The following is a 20315-nucleotide window of genomic DNA, read 5'->3' as shown; positions in this document are numbered from 1 at the left end:
ATTCTTGTCCGCGGTTACTTCCAAACTGCTTTAGGTTCCTGGAAATTTAAGACGCCAAATCTTGTTGGCTTTCTCCCTTCGTAGGACTACAGGGTATGGGGTTCCCTTAAGTCCCCAACCTCCCTACAGACCTCTGCCCCGCTCCAGGTGCCCGCCACCCTGTGCACCGTCCCCTCGTCCAGGCCTGGCCGACCGCATTCCGGAGGTTGTCCGCTGTCTTTGCAGAGACAGTCTCTTGTAACTCCACACTTCGCACGCGCTGGGCTTGGGCGGCCCAGACAGTCACCCAACCGGGCACCTTGCGCAGGCCCAAAGCCGTCGCCGCGCACACTTCTGGCCGGAAGCAGGGCGGGGCCGGGGCGCGTTTTTGTGACGCACTTCCTGGAGTCCGCTCCGAAGGTGGAAAAGCGGGGAAGAGGAGTGTCGCGCTTCGGTTCCGCCAGCCGTCGGACTACTGGCCTCCCTGGCCAGGCCTCTTCCCAGACACCCGCCATGGCGTCTGAGGGGCCGCGGGAGCCCGCGGGCGAGGTGAGGATGGCGGCCCTGGGCTCCCCCAAATGGTGGTCTTGCCCGGACTGGGTAGGAGCTGGATTAGCCTGGCCCGGAGGCTGGTTGGGGGCAGGGCCGGGGGCGTCGGGGTGGGCGGCCGCGGTCCCCAGTCCCCGGGCTTGCCCACACGGCCCGCGGTTAAACAAGGTGAGAAAGGACGCTGTCGACGGGAAACCGCTTCTCGTCCCGAGGCTGCGGAGGGGTTGCGCTACCGTTCCGGCTCACCGCACTGCTGGTGAGGAGCGGAGTGTTGAAAGCAGCTTGTTAGTAACGTTTTCTGAGGCGGAAGTCTGCTCGACGTGCTCAGAGTACCTCTAGAAGGAGCCCTGGCAATCGCATAAATCGGCTTTCACACAAATTAAAAACCGTGATTATAAGTTGTTAGTGGAAGTAAATTTATCAATACAGATGTAAAAACTGAAAGAAAAAAAGCCCAACAAATTTTTTTATATTCATATTCCAAGGGCTTATGGCGATAGAAAGATTTTCTAGTAACGCTTACTTTTGCGTTTCAACAAAACAACTTTTAGTGCTTCGCTGAGTGAAAAGCAACAGTTTTAAGTTCTTTGGGAAATTTAATGGAAATAAACTTTCGCAGTGTGTTTTGAGCGCTACAGTTAAGTTTGATAGTCTCGATTGTCCCTAACTCAGCTGAGAGAGGTAAACTACCATATTCTACGTTAAAGCTAAGGAAACGTTGTCACTTGTGGTTCTAACTATACAGTCTGGGTTGACTTTTACTCTCACTTTAATTGGTTGTCCTTATTTTTCATTTTTAATATTTGGTGACTGCTTTTTCTAGTGAAAAAGTGCGGAGAAATTGTTAGCAAACAAATTCTTGTCTTTGCTAGGCAGACGTATTTGGACAACAGCATTAGCATTTCTGGGGCTTCGAGAAAGGAGGGATTCTCTTTTTTTTTTTCCACTTGGTTGATCTCAGAAGGTAGCCAAAACCCCCTTTTTTTCCTCAGGGCATCAAGTTGTCAGCAGATGTCAAACCGTTTGTCCCTAAATTTGCTGGGCTCAGTGTGGCATGGTCAGAGTCTTCAGAAGCACGCGTTTTTCCCAGCTGTGCAGCCACGACGTACTATCCATGTGTCCAGGAATTAGCAGTGCCTGAGTATGTATGCTTCTGAATGTCTTGCCTTACCTGGGGACTTTGTTGCCGGACTTTAATGGTGATTACACTTGAAATATGCTGCAGCTAACACATAAACATTTTCAGAGCAACTGGGGAAGATGCTCCTCAGCCAAGAAGGGTCTGAGCCAGTAGCACAACTTAACTGTGTCCCACACCAAAAACTGAAGTTTCAACTCTCCTTTCTCCATATTCATTTGATTATTTTTGACACAGAAAGTGGAGACTGCATTGCATTTATTAGTGGGAAATGCAGTTCATTTGTGCATACAGTTTATAACTGTATCATGTACCTGATGGGAGACGAAATGGCAGGAACGGGTGGGTGAGAGGAAATTGGGCAAAGACACGCCCAAATAAATAAACATGCTTCTCCGTTTTAGGGCTTAACATTGAAAAATCTTGCTCATTGTTGGAGTGGGGCCTAGTAAGCATGGCTGCCTCTTTCTGTGGATAAGTCTTTGGAAATTGCTGAGTTTTGCTTTTATCTGTTTTGCTTTATACATGTCCTATGGAGATGGATTCTACAAATTTTGGTTATAAATTCTTCTAGATTTGAGTTGAAGGAAGGCTTATATTGTCCTTTAAATGTTCTTTTTCCTTCTCAGGATTTATTCTCTAGGTATTTACAAAATGGTTTCCATTTATTAGCTGAATTTAGAAAAATAAGTGTTAAGCCTTGCACATAATTGTGTGGATTACTTGTAGGTTTATTTTTAAGGCATGAATCCCCTTTATGCTTATGTAAAAATCCTTGTCTTTATGTTCCTTTGTTGGGTCAGACTTATTTCCTTTTTTTCCCCATACTTACATGGTGTAATTGAAAATAGTTTATACTTCATACAAATTCTAGAACTGTGTTCACAAGAATGAAAGTTGGAATGAATAAGAAAATCATTGGGTTGTCTGGTGTATTTAGGAAATAAGGAAAGTTATATTTTTTGGCAAAAGTTGAAGTCCTGCCTGAATGCGCTGAAGGTCTTTGGTAGGAATACCAAGTTTTCCATTGTAATTTCATCCTTTGTAAAAGGGAGGTTGGCATGGGTCTCTTTTGAGTCATTTCCTACCTTGAGTGGCTCACATAATAAAATACAAGATGTATCGCACTCAGTGACAAGAACTCTTAAGTCATCTGCTGGGTGAAATTCTAGTGACCCAAAATAAAGGTGGAAAATATTTGTATAGCTAAAGCAGCATTCTGGCAGTAACATGAATTGAGACTAATCAGAGGCTCAAGGATGCTAAATGCTGAATTTTAAAATTATGTTTCTTAACCCCTTATCCCTTTATGGGTTTGATTTTTTTTTTTTTTTAATTGTTTATAACCACTGAAAAGGTTGACTGACAGTATTCCTTCCTGGCAAGAAAACAATTAAAGACAAAGGAGGCATGAAACCAAAGGGCAAGTTTAGAAAGAATGAGTTTCATCCCCTTTAAAGTGGGGATGAAATGGTGAGACTTTACACAGTAGAGAAGTGATTATCTAGTCAGTTCTAATATAAGTTAAGACTTGCATTGCTATAGTCAGATTTTGTTTAAATGGAGATCTCTTGCTGCCTTGAAAAAAGGAGTAGAATTTTCTGTAACAAACATATGTTCTCTTTCCCACTTATTCCAGTATAGCAACCTAATTCTGTATGTCCTTAAAGGAGTGACCTTTTACAGAATATCCATCTCTCGTACCTCTAGCAGTGCTTGCCAAGGGACTTCATTTATTCATTTGGAGTTCATTAGTGAAAGGCTATTATATGGAAAAGCACTAGTTCCTGAGTGGAGAAAGACTGTCTCATGAGCTATGCTCCTGTTTTTTTTGTCTTATATATAGATTTGAACTGGTGGAGATGGAAGAACACGAACTACCAGTCTCCTCCAGGTTTATGTTATAGACAAGACAAATATCAATAGAAATATTCTGGTATATAGAATTGGCTATGTTTGAGAAGTAGTGAGTATTTACTGGTGTAATGAACAAATAGAGGTTATGCAAACTAAGTTCTCTGTTCCCAGTCATCATCCCTGGACGATGGCTTTGTCGATTGTCATAGTACCTGCTTTGTGACAAATCCTGTGTAACACATGCATGAGGACATGTGTGTTTTGTTTGGGAATTACTGAATATGTTCATTTCTTTCATGCTTGCCACAATCCATGAGGTTGGCAGGGAGCTGTAGTGTTATTTTTACACAGGAGAAACTGAGACTAGAAATGCCTGTCCAAAGTTCCTCAGAGACGTAGTACCAGGACCAGAATTAGCATTCAGTTCTTCTGACCTGAGTTCATTGTATTCCCCAAAGCTACTATTACTGTCGGTAAAGTTGAGCTTTTTCAGTATCTTGTAGTATACTGTAAAAATCACAGTGCCAATGGATGCTTTTAAGTTAAACCTCTCATCTGTGAGAATCACCAGTTCTCCACAGAGTGTGGCTCATGTCAAGTGGGTGGGTGGAGGAGTGACTGGATTCCTGACAGGTCCTGGCCTGGTTAGAGGGGACCAGATGCAAGATATGTTTGGGAGACAGTAGAGGAGTAAGGCCCCATTGTTAGGGGGGAAGCCACTAGTCGATTGGCCTACATGGTACAGCTGAAAAGTTAGGTTTGTTGGGTAGGAAATAGAGAGCTCTTGGGGGTGTTTTGGTTGGGGTCATGATAATCACTCCTGGTTTCTGGCTCAACTTAAGGGAGAGGGGCTTGAAGGTTTTGATTGGGTTCTAGGCACTGGAAATAGAGAAGAAAATACCTGGAGACCTGCTGCAAGAGAAAAGGGTTCAGTGGTTATCCACATGGGTTTTGGTGAAAAGACGCTATAGCAGTTTCCAGTTGAATACATGGAAAGATTTGCTATTATTCGTGAGAGCATAAGTTGGCAGTGGAGCTGGTTTGGGGACCAGTTGTTATGTTTTGGAGCTATATGTGCCAGATGGGGGAAAAGTGAACTAACTATTAAGTGGAAATGACCTTAAGTTGGAGACAGAGGCCTGGAGGTGGTGAAAGTGTTGGAATTGAAGTCTGTAAGTGAAGTCCTGAGCAGAACGAGGAGAGATTCTGACTCAGAGTGAGTCTGCCAGATGAGATAGGGAGAGTGTAGCGGAGGCCACACCATGGAGGGACCTTTGGAAAATGGGTGAGAGCAAGGAGAGGGCAGAGGCTGCCAAGTGCAGGCTAGTGGAGCTTTTCAAGTGATGTGATAGAAGTAGACACCATGCAGTAGAGGCTACTGAGCTTGGCAGGAAGGAGGGTCCTGGGAGACTTGGTGGTCGTCGGTAGTGATGGGGTAAGGGGAAGTGGAGCTGAGAGATTAGCAGGGGAGGTTAGGGGCTGCTAATAGCAAAAGGAGGGGGCAGATGAGATGGTGGGGCATAGAGGAAGTGTATTACTGTGGTTAAGGGCCGTCTGAGTGATTCGTGGCAACTGGAACTTTAGAGACAAGCCATTTGAAGCCCCAACCGCAGATGCCGTGGGTTATCTCTTTGAAGTTTTGTGTTGTATATTGCTCTCTGCATGTAACTATATTTACCTGGGATGGAAAGGAAAAATATCAACTTTCCAGAGGAAGAAGGATCAATGAGGGGATAGAAACCCAAGTGACTTGTCCAAAGGGGGAAACCAGATTGTGACCCAAACCGAGGTCTCCTGATTCACAGGAGAAAAGTTTTCTGGGTGACAACAGCCTTCAAAACCACTACTGGATCATGCCTCCTCCCACCTCTCTTTCCTTCTTTACCTGAATTTCATTGGTTTGTTTATTTATCCATTTTTTGGACTTGGGATAGTCATTTAAACATTTTTTCTTTTTGCTATCAGCCCATCTTCTTTGCCTATCTTCTTTTGTGGAGAACAGGTTCTTCACCTTCATCTGCCCTCCATTAGATTTTCTGAGCATCAGACAAAATAAAACAGAGATTCACATCTAGGGTTAGCATCTGGGGAGCAGGATGAAGCTTTGAATCTTTCTCTTCTCAGCAAAGAGCAACAACACTAGGCCAGGTGTTCTGTGGGGCAGATAAAGGTCAGTAAAAGGGTTCGTTGGGGTTTTAATCAGGAGTATATCATTACTAGAATCAATTGCTTACAAGAAAAAGATCTTATAAGATTTAACCTTATTATAAAATGTCATGAATTAATAGACAGGGATTCCAGGCAGTTCAGTGCTGCATGGGAGCGAAAGCAGTGAGCATTCTCATCAGTGTGCTACAGGTCTAGCCTGTAGATAGCAACTCCTTTCTTTCTTCCGTGCAGACTCTTACTTGCAGCAGAGTAGAAACATGACTTCTAGCAGTGGTGCCTACGCCCATATCTCCTGACAGTTGAACAGTCGGAAGATCATATGGGGTGTCTCATCATTAGCTTTGGCCCTTCCTGCCTTTCAGTGGACCAGTACACTTTGGGATTTCATTGATTTGCTACAAGATAATTTGGAGCTCTGGAAAGTCACAGAAATATCTGCTGGTGCTTATTTGTGGGAATGAGAAGATCGTGATTTGTATTTAACTCAGCTGCTTAGCATTTTGTCATTGTATCAACTTTCATTGCAAAATGGTTGAAACCTCTGGCTGTATACCAAATTTGCTAAAAAAAAAAATTAATGTTAAATTATATTTCGGTTTAGCCTAGCAGCTTGAGAAAGTTGAAGCAGTAGCAGTGTTCACAGATGGTTGCATCTTGTTAGCAGCATGTGTAGTTCCTGGACCACCTTGTGCGTAGTGTCCCCATTGCAACTCCAGCCCCAAGAGTCAGTAGAGCACAGGATGTGGCAGTGGGCTTGGAGCAGGGAAGGGGCTGGGCAGGCTGTCTGCGGGCACCTGGGGGCCTCAGGAGGCAGGCCCTGCAGGTTGTTGGGGTAGAAGTTGGATGGGCAGTAAAAAAACTCCGTCTACTGAGAGAATGGTCTGGACGGCTCTTTTGGCCAGGGTTGCTGAGAGAGGCTTTTCCAAATATTTGACAGCGTGAGAGTGGAAAGCTGCTGGAGTATCCTTGGGCTTTTCTAATGTTCCTTACAATAGGGTCCTTTCATGGAGGTTCCAGATAAGTAATGAAAAAAACAGAACTAGGTCAGCATCTTTCTTTGCAGGTTAAGAAAGAAGTGCTCACAGGTTTTATTTGGTTTTTAATTTGAGGTATTGCTAGACTAAATGACCTCAAAAATAGTAAAAAGTTTAAATTTGTTTATTACAAAATATTAAGCTCCTTGGTTTGTGGTATGAAATCTGCAACTAAAATTTACCCTTTTTATTTAGACAGAAACTCTATGCTGAAGATATGGCTTTTGGAGCTTCAACTTTTCCACCTCAGTATTTATCTCCTGAGATCCCTCTTCATCCGTATGGCTATTCTCCTTACACCCTGGAGTCGTCACGAAATGTTTGCCCAGTGCCTGGCTCCCAGTATGATTACAACCAACCCCGTTGTTTCGGAGGTTTTCAAACCGTGAAGCCACGAAACAAGCACATGTGCCCTCTCCCGCAAGACACAAAAGCTCTGTTTAAGGTCTGTAAATGTTTTGGTTTTGTTGGTCACTTTAGCGTTTAAAACATAAAGAACTGGTAAGTTCTTGCGTGTTATTTAAGGTATTTAAATTTTGAGATATTTAAAATTTGATATGGTCTAACCTTTCCAAAAAATGGTTGAGTTGTACTTATGAATTTGTAAATTTGAGCCTTTTTTATAGTGAATTTATGTTACTTTTTAATATGTTACTTTTTAATTATGTTTACTTTTTAATGTTTCCTGCAGAAGAAAACCTGTGATGAGCAGAAGTTTGACACTAAGAAGACTGATGGACCTGTATCATCTGATTTAAAATCAGTTAAAAGTTCACCTCGTATGTCCATTCATGCTGAGAATAGTTTGAAATCAGGTAAAAATAACATGCTCTGTATGTTAGGTCTTCCTACCCTGTCTACCCCCAGAAACGTCTCTGTTCTTTGAACTATTTTTGTGGGCTTACTCATTATGAAAAACTGAGGCCATCAGATTTCCTGTGGGATCCTGGGGGCCTTTCCTCCCGGGGAGGGAACTTGTTTGTGTGGGCTCTGTGACGTGTCCTTAACATGTTATTACCTTGTTTTATGCAAGAACTTCTGTAAAGTCACATAGCAAGTAGGTGATAATCACCCACCTCAAAAGAGTTGTTAAATAAAAGTGAATTACAGTCACATCCCTTGTACTATATTTGATCACGTTCACCCCTGAAATAGCTTCTCTGGTATTCTGTTGGGACACTTTTTAATATGTGGGAGAGTTGACTATGGTTTAAATCCCATCCTAAACAATACCAAACCTGGGGCGGGACAGTCATTCAGAGGGCATGTCTGCTCTGGTCTTAGAAACTGCTGTTCCAGTCTCTGGCTGAAAGTTAGTGATTATATGTGATGTCTTGTTTTTTTCCTGTAAATTACTTACTATTGCACGTTGATCACAGCCATCATCTGTTTATATAATAACTTAAAACCTTTGTAATAGTGTACTTACTGGGAATGGTCTGTCATTTTATTTACATGTGTAATTTATTGTTACTTGATATGTAACTTTTTCTCTTGGTGTTGACTTCACTCATAAACCATCTGGTACATGGTAATGTGAAAGAAAATTTGAATAGTTAACTGTAATAACTCTAGCCTTACAATTAAATAATTTAAAAAATGCTGGGGCTTTATGGCATTGTAACCTGTAGCATCATTCATTTGCATTTGAAGGAGAAAGATGGGAAAGAGGTTATAAGTTTAATTTTACTTGTTTCTCTCCAGTTTCTTACAGCAAACTAAAACATGGAAATTTTATTATTTAAAGAAAATTTGTAGGAGTCCCCTTACTCTCACAAATCTCTGAAGTGTGTATTAAGAATAATTGAAATGCCCAGCTGCACAGTCAGGTTAAGGTAGCTATTTCATCCACTTTAGAATTACTCCTAAAATTTGCAGTGTGTTTTCATTTTTCTGCTTTGTGGCCCCCATGGTCATTTATGTTTTCCACTGTTACAGAGAAGGTTAACAACACTACAAAAAATTAGGCTGTTTGGACAATAACGTGTTGTTGCATCAATAGCAATAGACTTTCTACTCTGCAATTTAAGTGTGAGTACAGGTCATTAGACAACATCTAAATTTTTACCCCTACTTTTAATTCTGTAAATACAGATGGTTATTATAAACGAACAGACAGGAAATCCAGAATCATTGAAAAAAGTGGATCTGCGTCCAAACCTGAGTTTGAATTTACCAGGTTGGATTTTCCTGAACTGCAGGGTCGAGAGAACAGTGAGATACCAGAGATACAAAAGCAGCTCAAGTGGGGGCCTTTACGCTCTGCCTCTACTGACGCAGAGGTGAGTGCAGCCTCCTGCTCTTTTTGTTCCCTTCTTTCTTCCTTTCTCCTCAGTGATGGATAGTGATGCAAGGACATCACTTCAAACACTACACTTCACATCTTGGTGTGGGAGGGGCCTCTCAGTTCGCTTAGGTGACTTTCTCTGTTGTTTGAACTGTTTATAGTCAGGCTGTAACACCTGGCGTGGCTGTTCTTTCCAGAGAATCACTTAGCAAGTGTCTTCATATCTGGTGGCTAGAAAACATTGCAGTGTCTCAGGAGGAGAAGATTCTAGCATGGGTTCCTGCTTCCACAGCCCATTGTGAAAATGTTGTTTCTACCATTGCATTCTGGTAGCATTTTTTTCCAATACAGGGAAAGATTTTTTTTAATCAAATAGTAATGTTAAAACTGCATAGTGTAACTTCTGATTTTTCCAGGCTCTTTATCTGCACCTCTGTCTTGTCAATGATACGGAAAATGTCATTGCAATAAGTGCATTCAGTGCCTAATAATTTTAAATTGCACTGTATTCACCATTTGATCTCAAAGTTTTACTCCATCAAATTGACGCATTTTCCTCTCAAACAGATTGATTTTGAGACTTCCAGGAAAAAACTTTATTGGGTTAGTAGTCCCTAAAATGGCTTGTGACAAATTGGGGCCCATCCCAGTATGGAGGTAAGGAGAAAGAAGAAACAATGAAGAAAACAGAGCTCACCAGTTCATTTACCTCTTGAATGGAAAAAGGATTTCCATTTCCTGTCCTAGTACTTCTCTTGGGTGCCTGGATACTAAAGCCTCTGAAGACTTGGTGGTAGTGGCTTATAATGTGCAGAAAATAAATCATTCCCCACATGTTGACCCTTAGACTATTACACCTTGGTGTTTTCCTTTTACACAGTGGTGATAAGTAAGGCCGATTGACTGATGTAGAAGAATCACAGTTTCGTTTGACAGCTTTGTGACTGCTTTCTGGGCCCTGGCTGTGTGTATGGAATAGCTGAGTAGTCGAGGGGCTCCATGCTTTCATCATGGGTGGTCAGTGGATAATTCCAAGCCCGTGAGCGCTGTACAAAAGTAGGACAGAGTACAGCGGGTCCAGGGTGAGTGGAAGCATGACACTTTATGTCATGGTCACTTGTTACATATGAGTACTGCATATGTGGACCAGAAGTAAGGCATGTCATGCTATGTGGGGAGGTGTACATACTCATTGCTTTATATATTCATACTCTTGAATTATGTGTGGAGTGTTTTTTTTGTTTTTTTTCCCATTTTCCCTCTAAAAGAAACCTTTTTTTCCTGATGGTTAGTAACATCTTTCAACACCAGAAAAATATTAAGAAAAAAAAAATTGTCTGAAGCTGTACAACCAAGAGAAAACCATGTTTGACACTTATTCTTTTTTTAATGGTACATTGTGGGAATTGAGGGGCATTCCCCTCAATTTAGGATACACATGTATGATACAAGCTTGTGTTTGAATTTTTAAAAACTTGTGGTAGTTTTTCCATGTCATTAAATATTTTTTGAAAATATAACTGTTGCATTGAATCTTTGGTATTGATACATATAATTTACTTAACGATTCTTGAATAAGTAAGCCATTTCTAGTGTTTCATTGGCCTTGGTGAGCATAAAAGTTACGTTTACTCAAAGAACAGGCTGTGTTTTAATCATTTATGTTATTTTATTTTCTCCTTTGATGAATTTATTTTTTTTTAGTTAACATAATTGCCTTTCCATACTGTGTCTATCTGGAGCCCCATAGAGAACACAGCAGCCTACAGGATGGGGCCGGAAGAGAATTTGTTTCTCAGTGTGCAGTCACTTCCACAGAGCCGTGCTGACGCCACATCACCTCCTCCAGGACTAGCCCAGTGTTTTGGAAGCTGAGAAAGGTGCTAATAGAAGGGAGAATGGCATCTTTCTCTTTGCCAGACTCCCCACCTCCCCATGCCTTTGGAGTTTCCAGAAATGCTTCATTGAAAATAAAAATTCACTTCCCCAGTCAGCCTTGTTTTGCATCCATTTGGTGGTAGCAAAATGAAATTATCGAGATTCTGTTCAGAGGTTGGGCCTCAGTCCTGCAGCAGATTGAAGCAGACAGCTCCGCACTCCTGGGATGGGGTGGGTGCTCTAGGTGGCACCTCCTGCAAGATTTGTATGGTGTGCATCTGTCAGGCAGTAATTTGGAATTTGCAGGTTAGCAAGTGACACCTGCCCGCCCAGGAAGCCCTGCCTGCTGTCTGTAGGGAAGTGGTGGGTCCTCTGGGGAGGCCCTGGGGCAGGAAGGCCCAGGGCGAAGTAGGTATTTCCAGGCCCTTAGTGAGCTCTACCATGGGGCCAGGAATCAGCGGGTGCCACATGGAGGATTTTGCTTCATTTCTGTTTGTAATGAAAATGGGGGCTTTCTGTCCTAGTTAAGGAGCGTGTTCTTTCCATTGTTCTGAAACAGCTCTCGGAGGTTGCCAGGCTTCTACTATCCAGGCAGAGAAGTGGCACAAGGCATATTCAGCAATCAGCTATTTTGGCCACTGAACAATATTTTTTTTTTTTTTTAACTAGGCTTAGATGTAATGAAATGGTAAAATGGGTAAATTTATGAAACATAGGAACTTCAGAATTTATTTTAGGTCTATTCAGTGTGAATTTATCAATTTCCTTTCACCTTGGCTGCTGGTCATTTTGAGGTCTCTCTTAATGTACTGACTTGTCCCCAAGTGTCGTTAGGTGCGTTTTGTTCCATGCATGTGGCAGCTTTCTGTCTGTGAAAAGGAGTACGTATTAGAAGGCCTGTATTTGTTTTTGTGGGCATGTTCATGGATTTTTTGAGCCTTGGTGTGGGGGTGTGGTGAACGACAGCTTTTGCATTCACAGTGGGCACTTCGGCCCTAAGAGTCGTGTAGGTACATCTGTGTTGACTTGGAAATTGTTGGTTGTATGTTGGGTTTTTTTTTCCTAAGTTACATGATACTGCGAGTGGTGTGATCCCATTATGGAGATCCATTTAAAATGATACACAAATGTTTATCTCCTAAGCAAAGAAATAGAAGGATGCTAGCTAAGCTGTAGACGGTGGGTGGTTTTTCCTCTAGGGAATGAGATTTGGCAGAAGAAAGTAATTTAACTTTTCACGTTATGTACTTATGTGTTTGGAATTTTTAATTAGCGTATGTTTTGCAGGTTTTAAGAATGGCGAAGGAAGCTATATATTTCAAAAATAATGATTAATTTTATTTTGAAATAGTAAGAAAAGAACTGGTTTGTGTTTTAGGGTGAAATAGTGGTGAAAAATAATAATCGGACCGAATCTGTAACTGGTAATGCTGCTACCAGTCCCTCTTCATGTACGAGAGGTAAGAGTGGCTACCAAATATTATTTTAAAAAATAAAAATTGTCTATTGTTGTCGTCTGTTTTCTTAGTTCATTTTCAGTCTAGTGCAACTGAAATGTTTTTGTTTTAAAGCCTTCTTTAAGGCAGCTGATGGGTTGATAAACTGGCATCATTGTTAGACGACTGAAGTAAGCAAACGAGATCCCACATCCATGCACAAGGAGTGTAAACTACATACAAGTAAAGACTTCTAAATGAAATGTTTGTCCGGTTAAGTGAGACATTTTATGAACTCAGAAATGATTACTTTCTTAAGCATTACCTATATCAGTGGTTCTCTCAGTTTTTGGTCTCAGGACCTCCTTATACCCTTTAAAAAACCCCAAAGAATTTCTGTTTATTTGGGTAACTGTCAATATTTGTAATATCTGAAATTAAAACTGAGAAATACAAAATACTTACTAATTCACTTTAAAAGTAACAATAAACCCATTACAGGTTAACATAGCACATTTTAATTAAAAAAAAATAACTATTTTCCACAGTTAAAGAACTAGTCAGGAGAGTAGAGCAGCCTTTACGTTTTAGCAGCTCTTTAACGTCTGGCTCAGGAGATCTGCTTCGGCATTCACCTGTTTCACTGTTCTCTGTCGTACAGCCTCTGGAAAACCCCACTGTACTACGCTCATGGGAGAGAGAGAGTGGGGAAGGCAGATGGCACATTCCTGGTATCAGGAAAACAGTGTTGACTGTGGACCCCTGAACGGGTCCTAGGAGTCTCAGAACTTTGAGAACTGCTGGTCTGGCCTGGCCTGGCCCAGAAGTGAGGTATTCAGAGAGAGTTCAGTAGATTCTGCTTTTGGAGTTTTTGTGAGTAGCTTGTCCTAACAGAAGACCTTTTTACAAAATTATTCTAGATTTATTCACAGGTGTGTTTTCTGTTGCGTTAGCATGTTTGGTACACATGTGGTTCAATAAAAGACCTTCACTTCAGCAACTGCTGTGAAGATGCATAGCTCTGTGGTGACAAGAACAGTCTGTCTCCCCACTGTGGGGTAGCCACAGGCTGCTGACATGACCTGCACGTGTCCTGATGGATGTCCTTTTGTTTTGTCTGTATATAGAGTTTCATGGGCACCTACGGAGTAGTGTTGCCATACTTATGCCTATGTTCTAGAAAGAAATAAATTACCAGTTATTGTGGTAGCTGAAGTTTAGTGATCTTTGACTTCGGATGTTAAAGGTACACATCAAGTTTAGTAGGGCCACAGTTTGATCTTTAGCTCATTATTTCTGTGCGTTTGCCACGTGGATGTATTTGTGGATTATTGTTTTTTAATGGAAACTTTTTTGTTTACCACCTGCACCTCCAAGTTAAAAGAACAGTTGCTAGGAGAGGCAGTTCCCCTTACAAGTTAATTCAGCATGCATGTTCCAAGAAGAAAAACAAATTTAGTGGATACTGTAGTTTCCAAGAGAACGTTCTTAACAACACCTTAATTTAACCATGCTCTTGAGTACTTCATGTAATGCATGCTTGGAATTTCTAAGGAATTTCTTTTTTACTGTTGGGATTGTTCAACAATTTTGGTTATCTTTGAGCAGAATTATCTTGGACACCAATGGGTTATGTTGTTCGGCAGACATTATCTACAGAACTGTCACCAGCCTCTAAAAATGTTACTTCCATGATAAACCTAAAGATGGTTGCTTCATCAGCAGATCCTAAAAATGGTAGTATGTCATCTTCTGAAGTTTTATCTTCGGAGCCTTCGTACAAAGAGAAACATGTTGTCCATCCTACTAAAAAGGTACGTGTTACACTTTGATTATGTTGCTCTTCTGTACCACTGGATTGTCTTTCTTTTTTTCTCAAATCCTAACTGAAAGTGTTTCATTCGGTACCGTAGGCACTAATCTGAGTTGGTTATATTCAGTACTTGAATTGAATACAGTTTAGGGACACAAGTGGTAGCTTTTATACACAAGTAAGGATGTGCATTTTAGACCTATGGTCTTAAAATATCTGTGGACCATTTTGAATTCTTTACAAGAGAGATGCTGGCAGTAGCTTAGGCTCTGGTATATAAAATACTGCAGTCTTTTGTCTGTTGATTTTACATTGCTTTTACCTACCAGGTACCGGTAGCAAGATAATTGTGTGCCACATTTTGCGATCATCATGTATGTTAATTGATTCTTGGTTAATTGCAGCTTACTTACTATAAGATAGCATTTCAGAATCCATTTTTTCCTTTCAATTCAAATAATTTTAAGTTGTTATTTTTCAATCCCTAGATTTGTTTCTTGAAGAACCTTTTTTACTGGGCTAGATTTTGGTTTTGATTTTCATTGTGTACTGATAAATTATTTTAAGTTGAAATACGGTCGTATTTGTTTAGTGCTGGTTTCCTATCTTTTTGAGTGTTAGGATACTTTTTGATAGCCAAAGTGTCTTAGACCATCCCACACAAACAGGAGCTGTGTGTTTATGCTTGGTTGATTGAGGAATCTGTGCTGGTAACAATTAATGGTGAAGTCAGACCTGTGTGCCTGTTCCCTACAGCTTTATGCACATACTTGTGAAACACAGGAGGCGGCGGTGAGGCCCCTCCAACTACACATGGAGACTGGCCAGCTCCAAGGCCCCGCTGGCGTCGGGGCGCAGGCTGCACAGCAGGACACCAAGTCACCATCTGAACGAGCTTTTAACACTCTTAAGAGTTAACAGATTTTGTTTTGTTTTCTCAGCATCTTTTTAAAAATTATTTTTTAATTAGAGGTGTAAGAAAAGTTTATTTTCGAGAAGTCCCAAAATAAAGATGAGAAAATGAGGATCTTCTGTAATCTTATGACCCAGATGGCTTTGCATTGTGGTCATAATGTTTTTTCTTTTTTTCCCCTCTAAAACTTTCTGTATTGTGAATTTTTATTACTGAAATAGCACCTGTAATATTACAAGGATCTAATTATGGAAAAGGTCCTTTTCCCGTAGCCCTTTGGTCCCACCCCTCTAGGAGCCTCCATTAACAACCTGCTGTCTGTTCTACCTCAGGACTCCTGAAATCATAAATAAATAAAGATGTTTATTTTGTTTTCAGTTTTTTTAAAAAAACAGAAATGGGGGGACTTCTCTGGAGGTTCAGTGATTAAGACTTGGCCTTCCAGTGCAGGGGGTGCAGATTCGATCCCTGGTTGGGTAGCTAAGATTCCACATGTCTTGCGGCCAAAAAACCAAAAAAAACCATAAAACAGAAGCAATATTGTAACACATTCAATAAAGACTTTAAAAATGGTCCTAAAACCCCATGATTTTTGCTTTGTTTTTTTTTTTTGTTCTAGTCCAGAGCATCACAAGGTGACGATCCTGAGCAAAATGAAGCCTCAAGAAAGAATAGGAAAAAGAAAGAAAAGTCTAAATCAAAATATGAAGTCTTGACAGTTCAAGAGCCACCAAGGATTGAAGTATATTTACATTTATTATTCACCTTGTTTGATATAATAAATGGGTATTCCTTAATAGAAATATGGGTTCATACTGGTTGCTGAAGTGAAAATTCTCCAACATGTTCCTTAATAATTGTAGTGCTAAAGAAAATAGTTGTCACCCGTTTTCTTCATTTCTTCATTTTGGTGTCCCCAGCGCAGTGCCCATCTCATAGCAGGCACTCAGTAAACAAATGAATGAATGGCCTAGAGACAAAACTACTTGTATTGAAGTTTAATGGTGTGTATGCCCTACTACTAATATATACCCCTCAGTATTTTCTGGCCTGTTTTTTTCTTTGCTTTGGCATGCTGGCTTCTGCAGGGCCTCCTTTTCTATCTAGATGTTTTGGTATAATGTGCTCCACTATTGAGAGAAACTTAGAATACTGTAGATCTGTTGTGGATCCTGGTCAAGAAGAGAATATCATGAACTTCCGAAAGTGCTCTTTAAATTGTTGTCTTGTGATACTCCAAGAATGTCCCTGTTCTCCAAGGAGCCGTCCTGGATCCTGATTATGTTTCTCATGGGTCTGCAGTACCAGACTCAGCAGCCTGGCTCCTGGTGCTGGCAGAAGGGTCTCTCAGCAGTGCTCGCAGGCAGCCAGCTTAGGGTCAAGCCCGAGGCGTTCCCACAAACTCGAGGGGCTCCCAGGGCTTTTTGAACATTCCCTTGAGAGTAATGGGGTTGCATGTTTGAAAACCTATGACTGCGGTAAGGCGTTATTGTTTGGGCCAACAAATAACTCATTATTTCTGCCCACATTTTTCACATAATTTCTCCAGGGTCCCTAAGATGTTGACAGAAGCACATAAGACATTTTAAAATGATTTAAACATTGTTTAGAGACCTGTTCCTTTGTTTCTTTTTTCTAGTCTAGGATCAGCACATGTGACAAGATGCTTACATCTCCTGAGTCCAGATTGATGGTTTCCCTAAAGAAAAGCATAGTTGAAGGATGGGTGCTTGAACACTCTTGTGCCAGGGTGCTTGGGGCAGTTCGTAGACTGCTCGGTGAACCCGCATCCTTGAGGCCCCTGCTCTCTCTCTGGAGCAGGGAGATTCAAACTGCAGTCCTTAACTTTGTTCTAAGAGTGAAATAAAGCCGAAGCACTTACATTAGTTTTTTGTTTTTGTTTTTGTTTTGACTGTTTTATAACACCTTTGAGCACTTTTATAAGGATATTTTTATGGAAAGAAAATAAGAGCAAGGAAAAGGCTGTAGTTGGGCTTATTTGATAATTGTGATTTGCGAAGAGCTAAAGGGTGTGTGGTTTACTTAGGATGCCGAGGAGTTTCCCAATCTGGCAGTTGCATCTGAAAGAAGAGACAGAGTAGAGTCACCGAAATTTCAGTCTAAACAGCAGCCACAGGTAATTTTTAGATTGAAACCACAATTGCTTTTGGCTTAACTTTTCTTGCTAAACTAAACTCTTGAGAAAAACTGCTTTCCAGACTTCTTTGTGTACGGGCACAGGTGGTTTTGTTTTGATTCATTCCTTCATTGGGGAACCACATCCAGTATGTTGAAACAAAGTTGCTGTTAAGCTAAAACTGCTTTGTCACTTTTGAAATTAGACTATTGGTAACTGCCATTGCTGTATCAGAAAGGAGGGGAACACAAACTGCCTGTCTAACTTGGATTTAAAGAAAAAACGTTGACTTATTCAGGAAACAGAAGAATCCCTTTGTGAGGCAGTGGTGTCTGACAGGAGGAAAAAAGAGAGCCACCAGCATTTCACTCAGGTAGTCAGGATCAGAGGAAGAGATGATTCTCCTCATGCCTCAGCCCCACTGTGGATTCAGGAATGAACTTGTAGTTCATAATCTAGATGGAGAACTTACATCCTTTGGGCATGTTCATTGTCATTTTGCCTTTCAAAGTGGGGTGATTATTTTCACATTTGTGAAAAGTAAAATTCTAAACCCATGTATCTTTGCATTCCTATGTTGTAATTTGGTCGTCTTCCATCCCTGCAGAGGTCTCTGTAGTCGCCTGTGCTGTGCTCAGCACTCAACCATTGCCATGAGCCCTCACCCAGCGTGAATTTGGCATCAGGGAAGAGAACAGTGGCGGGGGGCAGGAGTGGAGGTGCCAAAGAACAAGAGGCAACACGTCCGTACAGCCTTATACAGTCTCAAAACCCAAATCAGAATGATTTCAGAAATAACATTTGTTTAGAGTGTATCTGACTTCGTGCCTAAATATAATACTCACCTGCTGGGTGTGGTTTGGACTTGTATAAATTTTTGGTCATGCCTCCATGGTTTCATGGCACTTGGTTGGCTCACTTAGGCAATTGGAGAGCGAATGGTGTTAATGAGGCAGTAGTACCAACCAGCTAGCCTCACACATAAACTTTCGTAGCCAAGGACTTTATACAAGTCTTGGTTCCTTATCTGTAGATGTATGCTGTTATTCACAATGGAGATGCAGACGTGTAAGTGGTTTAATTAAACCAGTGTTATGAAAGGAGGAGGAGGAAATAAACAACCTTGGTGGTAATATTGGCAGATAATTTGGAATTGACTGGGGTTTTAATTACTTTAATTTTTTTTTTAATTTTAAGATTTTTATAGCCCCTATATCTGTTTTATCTTATTAATTATATGATTTTTTATCATAAAATGAAAAGCATAATTTGTAAAATATAGTATTGTAAATAAACTTCTGATTTTTGAACTTTTTAGAATAATTTTAAAAGTAGTGGAAAGAAGAGCCAAATTCCAGTACAGTTGGATTTGGGAGGAATGCTAACCGCATTGGAAAAGAAGCAGCACTCCCAGAATGCAAAGCAGTCCTCCAAACCAGTGGTGTTCTCAGGTAAAAGAGTCTTTTCGTTTCAGACAAATGATTGAAGTCTTTTTCAGTAGACTATTTTGTGACTGTTTTCTCTTGTAATCAAAAATTATTTATATATAATCAAAATAATGTGGTGCTGGAATAAGGATAGATACAGACCAGTGGAATAGAATTGAGAATCCGGAAATAAACACACATATCTATGGCCAGTGAATTTTTAACAGGGTTGTTGAGTTCATTAAAAGGACAAAGAACAGTCACTTAAAAAATGGTCCTGGGGCAACTGGATTTCCACATGCTTAACAATGAAGTTGGACCCCCAGCCTCACACCATATACAAAAATTAACTCAAAATGGATCAACAACTTAAATATAAGAGCTAAAACTTGAAACGCTTAGAAGAAAACAGAGGTAAATCTTCATGACCTTGGATTAGGTGATGAATTTTTAGACAGGACACCAAAAGCACAAGCAACAAAAGCAAAAATAGATAAATTGGATTTCATCAAAATTAAAAACTTGTGTGTACCAAACGACAGTATCAAGAAAATGAGAAGACAGCTTATAGAATGGGAGAAAATATTTGAAAATCATATCTTATAAGGATTTAATATCCAAATATATAAGAACTCTTTACAATTCAGTAACTCATTAAAAAATGGACAGAGCTCTTGAAAAGACATTTCTTCATGAGAAGGTATACGTACGGTCAATAACACGTGAAAAGATGCTCAACATCAGTAGTCATTAGAGAAATGCAAGTTAAAACCACACTGAGGCAGTTCTTCAAACCTACTGTGATAGCTCTAATCAGAAACGTGGAAAATAACAAGTGTTTGTGGGGATTTGGAGAAATTGGAACCGTTGCTGATGGAAATGTTAAATGGTGCACTTACTTTGGAAAACAGTCCCGTGGTTCTTCAGAATGCCAAATAGAGAGTTGTCATGTGACCCAGCAATTCCACTCCTCTGAATGTATCCCAAAGAATTAAAAACAGAGACTCAGACACTTGTACACCAGTGTTCATAGAAGCATTATTCGTAGTAGCCCAAAGGTGGAAACACCCCAAATGTATATCAAGAGATGAATGGGTAAACAAAAGGTGATATATACATACAGTGGAATATTCAGCCTTAAAAAGGAAGGAAATTCTGTCATAGACAGAAAGTAGATTAGAGGTTACCAGGGGTTGAGGGGAGTGGGGAATGAGGAGTTATTGTTTAATGGGGACAGATTTTTATTTTGGGGCATGAAAAAGTTTTGGATATGGGTAGTGGTGATGGTTGCAACAACGTTGTGAACGTAATTGATGCCACTGAATTGTGAAGTGAAGAACGGTTAAAATAATAGTTTTTATGTTATATGTATTTTATCACAAAATTTGTAAAGTTATTTAAGTATGATGATTTTAAGAAATAGGTCTTATTGAAAGGTGGGTTTTGGGGACTTTTCTGGTGGTCCAGTGGTAAAGAATCCACCTTCCAATGCAGGGGATGCAGGTTCAATCCCTGGTCAGGGAACTAGGTTCCCACATGCCACAGGGCAGCTAAGCCCGTACGCCAGAACTCCTGAGCTCACGCATCCCAACTAGAGAGCCCATGTGTCACAAACTACAGAGCCCACGCACCCTGGAACCTGCGCGCCACAACTAGAGAAGAGAAAACCCGTGCACCACAACTAGAGAGAACCCTGCA

At 40.7% G+C, this 20315-nt stretch overlaps 1 protein-coding gene across 8 annotated transcripts in view; it reads left to right on the top strand.

Annotated features, from left to right (window-relative positions):
- The first annotated feature begins 369 nt into the window (after nt 1-369).
- Nucleotides 370-20315, top strand: part of SECISBP2 (SECIS binding protein 2) — a 40700-nt gene continuing 20754 nt past the window's right edge. For 2 of the 8 annotated variants that reach the window (XM_082471269.1, XM_082471272.1), the window contains exons 1-9: nt 370-528; nt 1521-1669; nt 6922-7171; nt 7418-7541; nt 8821-9008; nt 12270-12351; nt 14053-14141; nt 15673-15795; nt 18509-18641. In XM_082471269.1, the coding sequence (XP_082327395.1) occupies nt 493-528; nt 1521-1669; nt 6922-7171; nt 7418-7541; nt 8821-9008; nt 12270-12351; nt 14053-14141; nt 15673-15795; nt 18509-18641 (1174 nt within the window). In that variant the 5' untranslated portion in view covers nt 370-492. Of the gene's footprint in view, nt 529-1520; nt 1670-6921; nt 7172-7417; nt 7542-8820; nt 9009-12269; nt 12352-13935; nt 14142-15672; nt 15796-17100; nt 17191-18508; nt 18642-20315 lie in introns of all 8 variants that reach the window. The other 6 variants (XM_082471266.1, XM_082471267.1, XM_082471271.1 and 3 more) reach the window with 5 other exon arrangements.

The sequence above is a fragment of the Balaenoptera physalus genome, assembly GCF_965194825.1.
Source record: "Balaenoptera physalus genome assembly, chromosome: 7".
Classification (NCBI taxonomy): Eukaryota; Metazoa; Chordata; class Mammalia; order Artiodactyla; family Balaenopteridae; genus Balaenoptera; species Balaenoptera physalus.
This window is presented reverse-complemented; position numbering and strand designations above follow the sequence as displayed.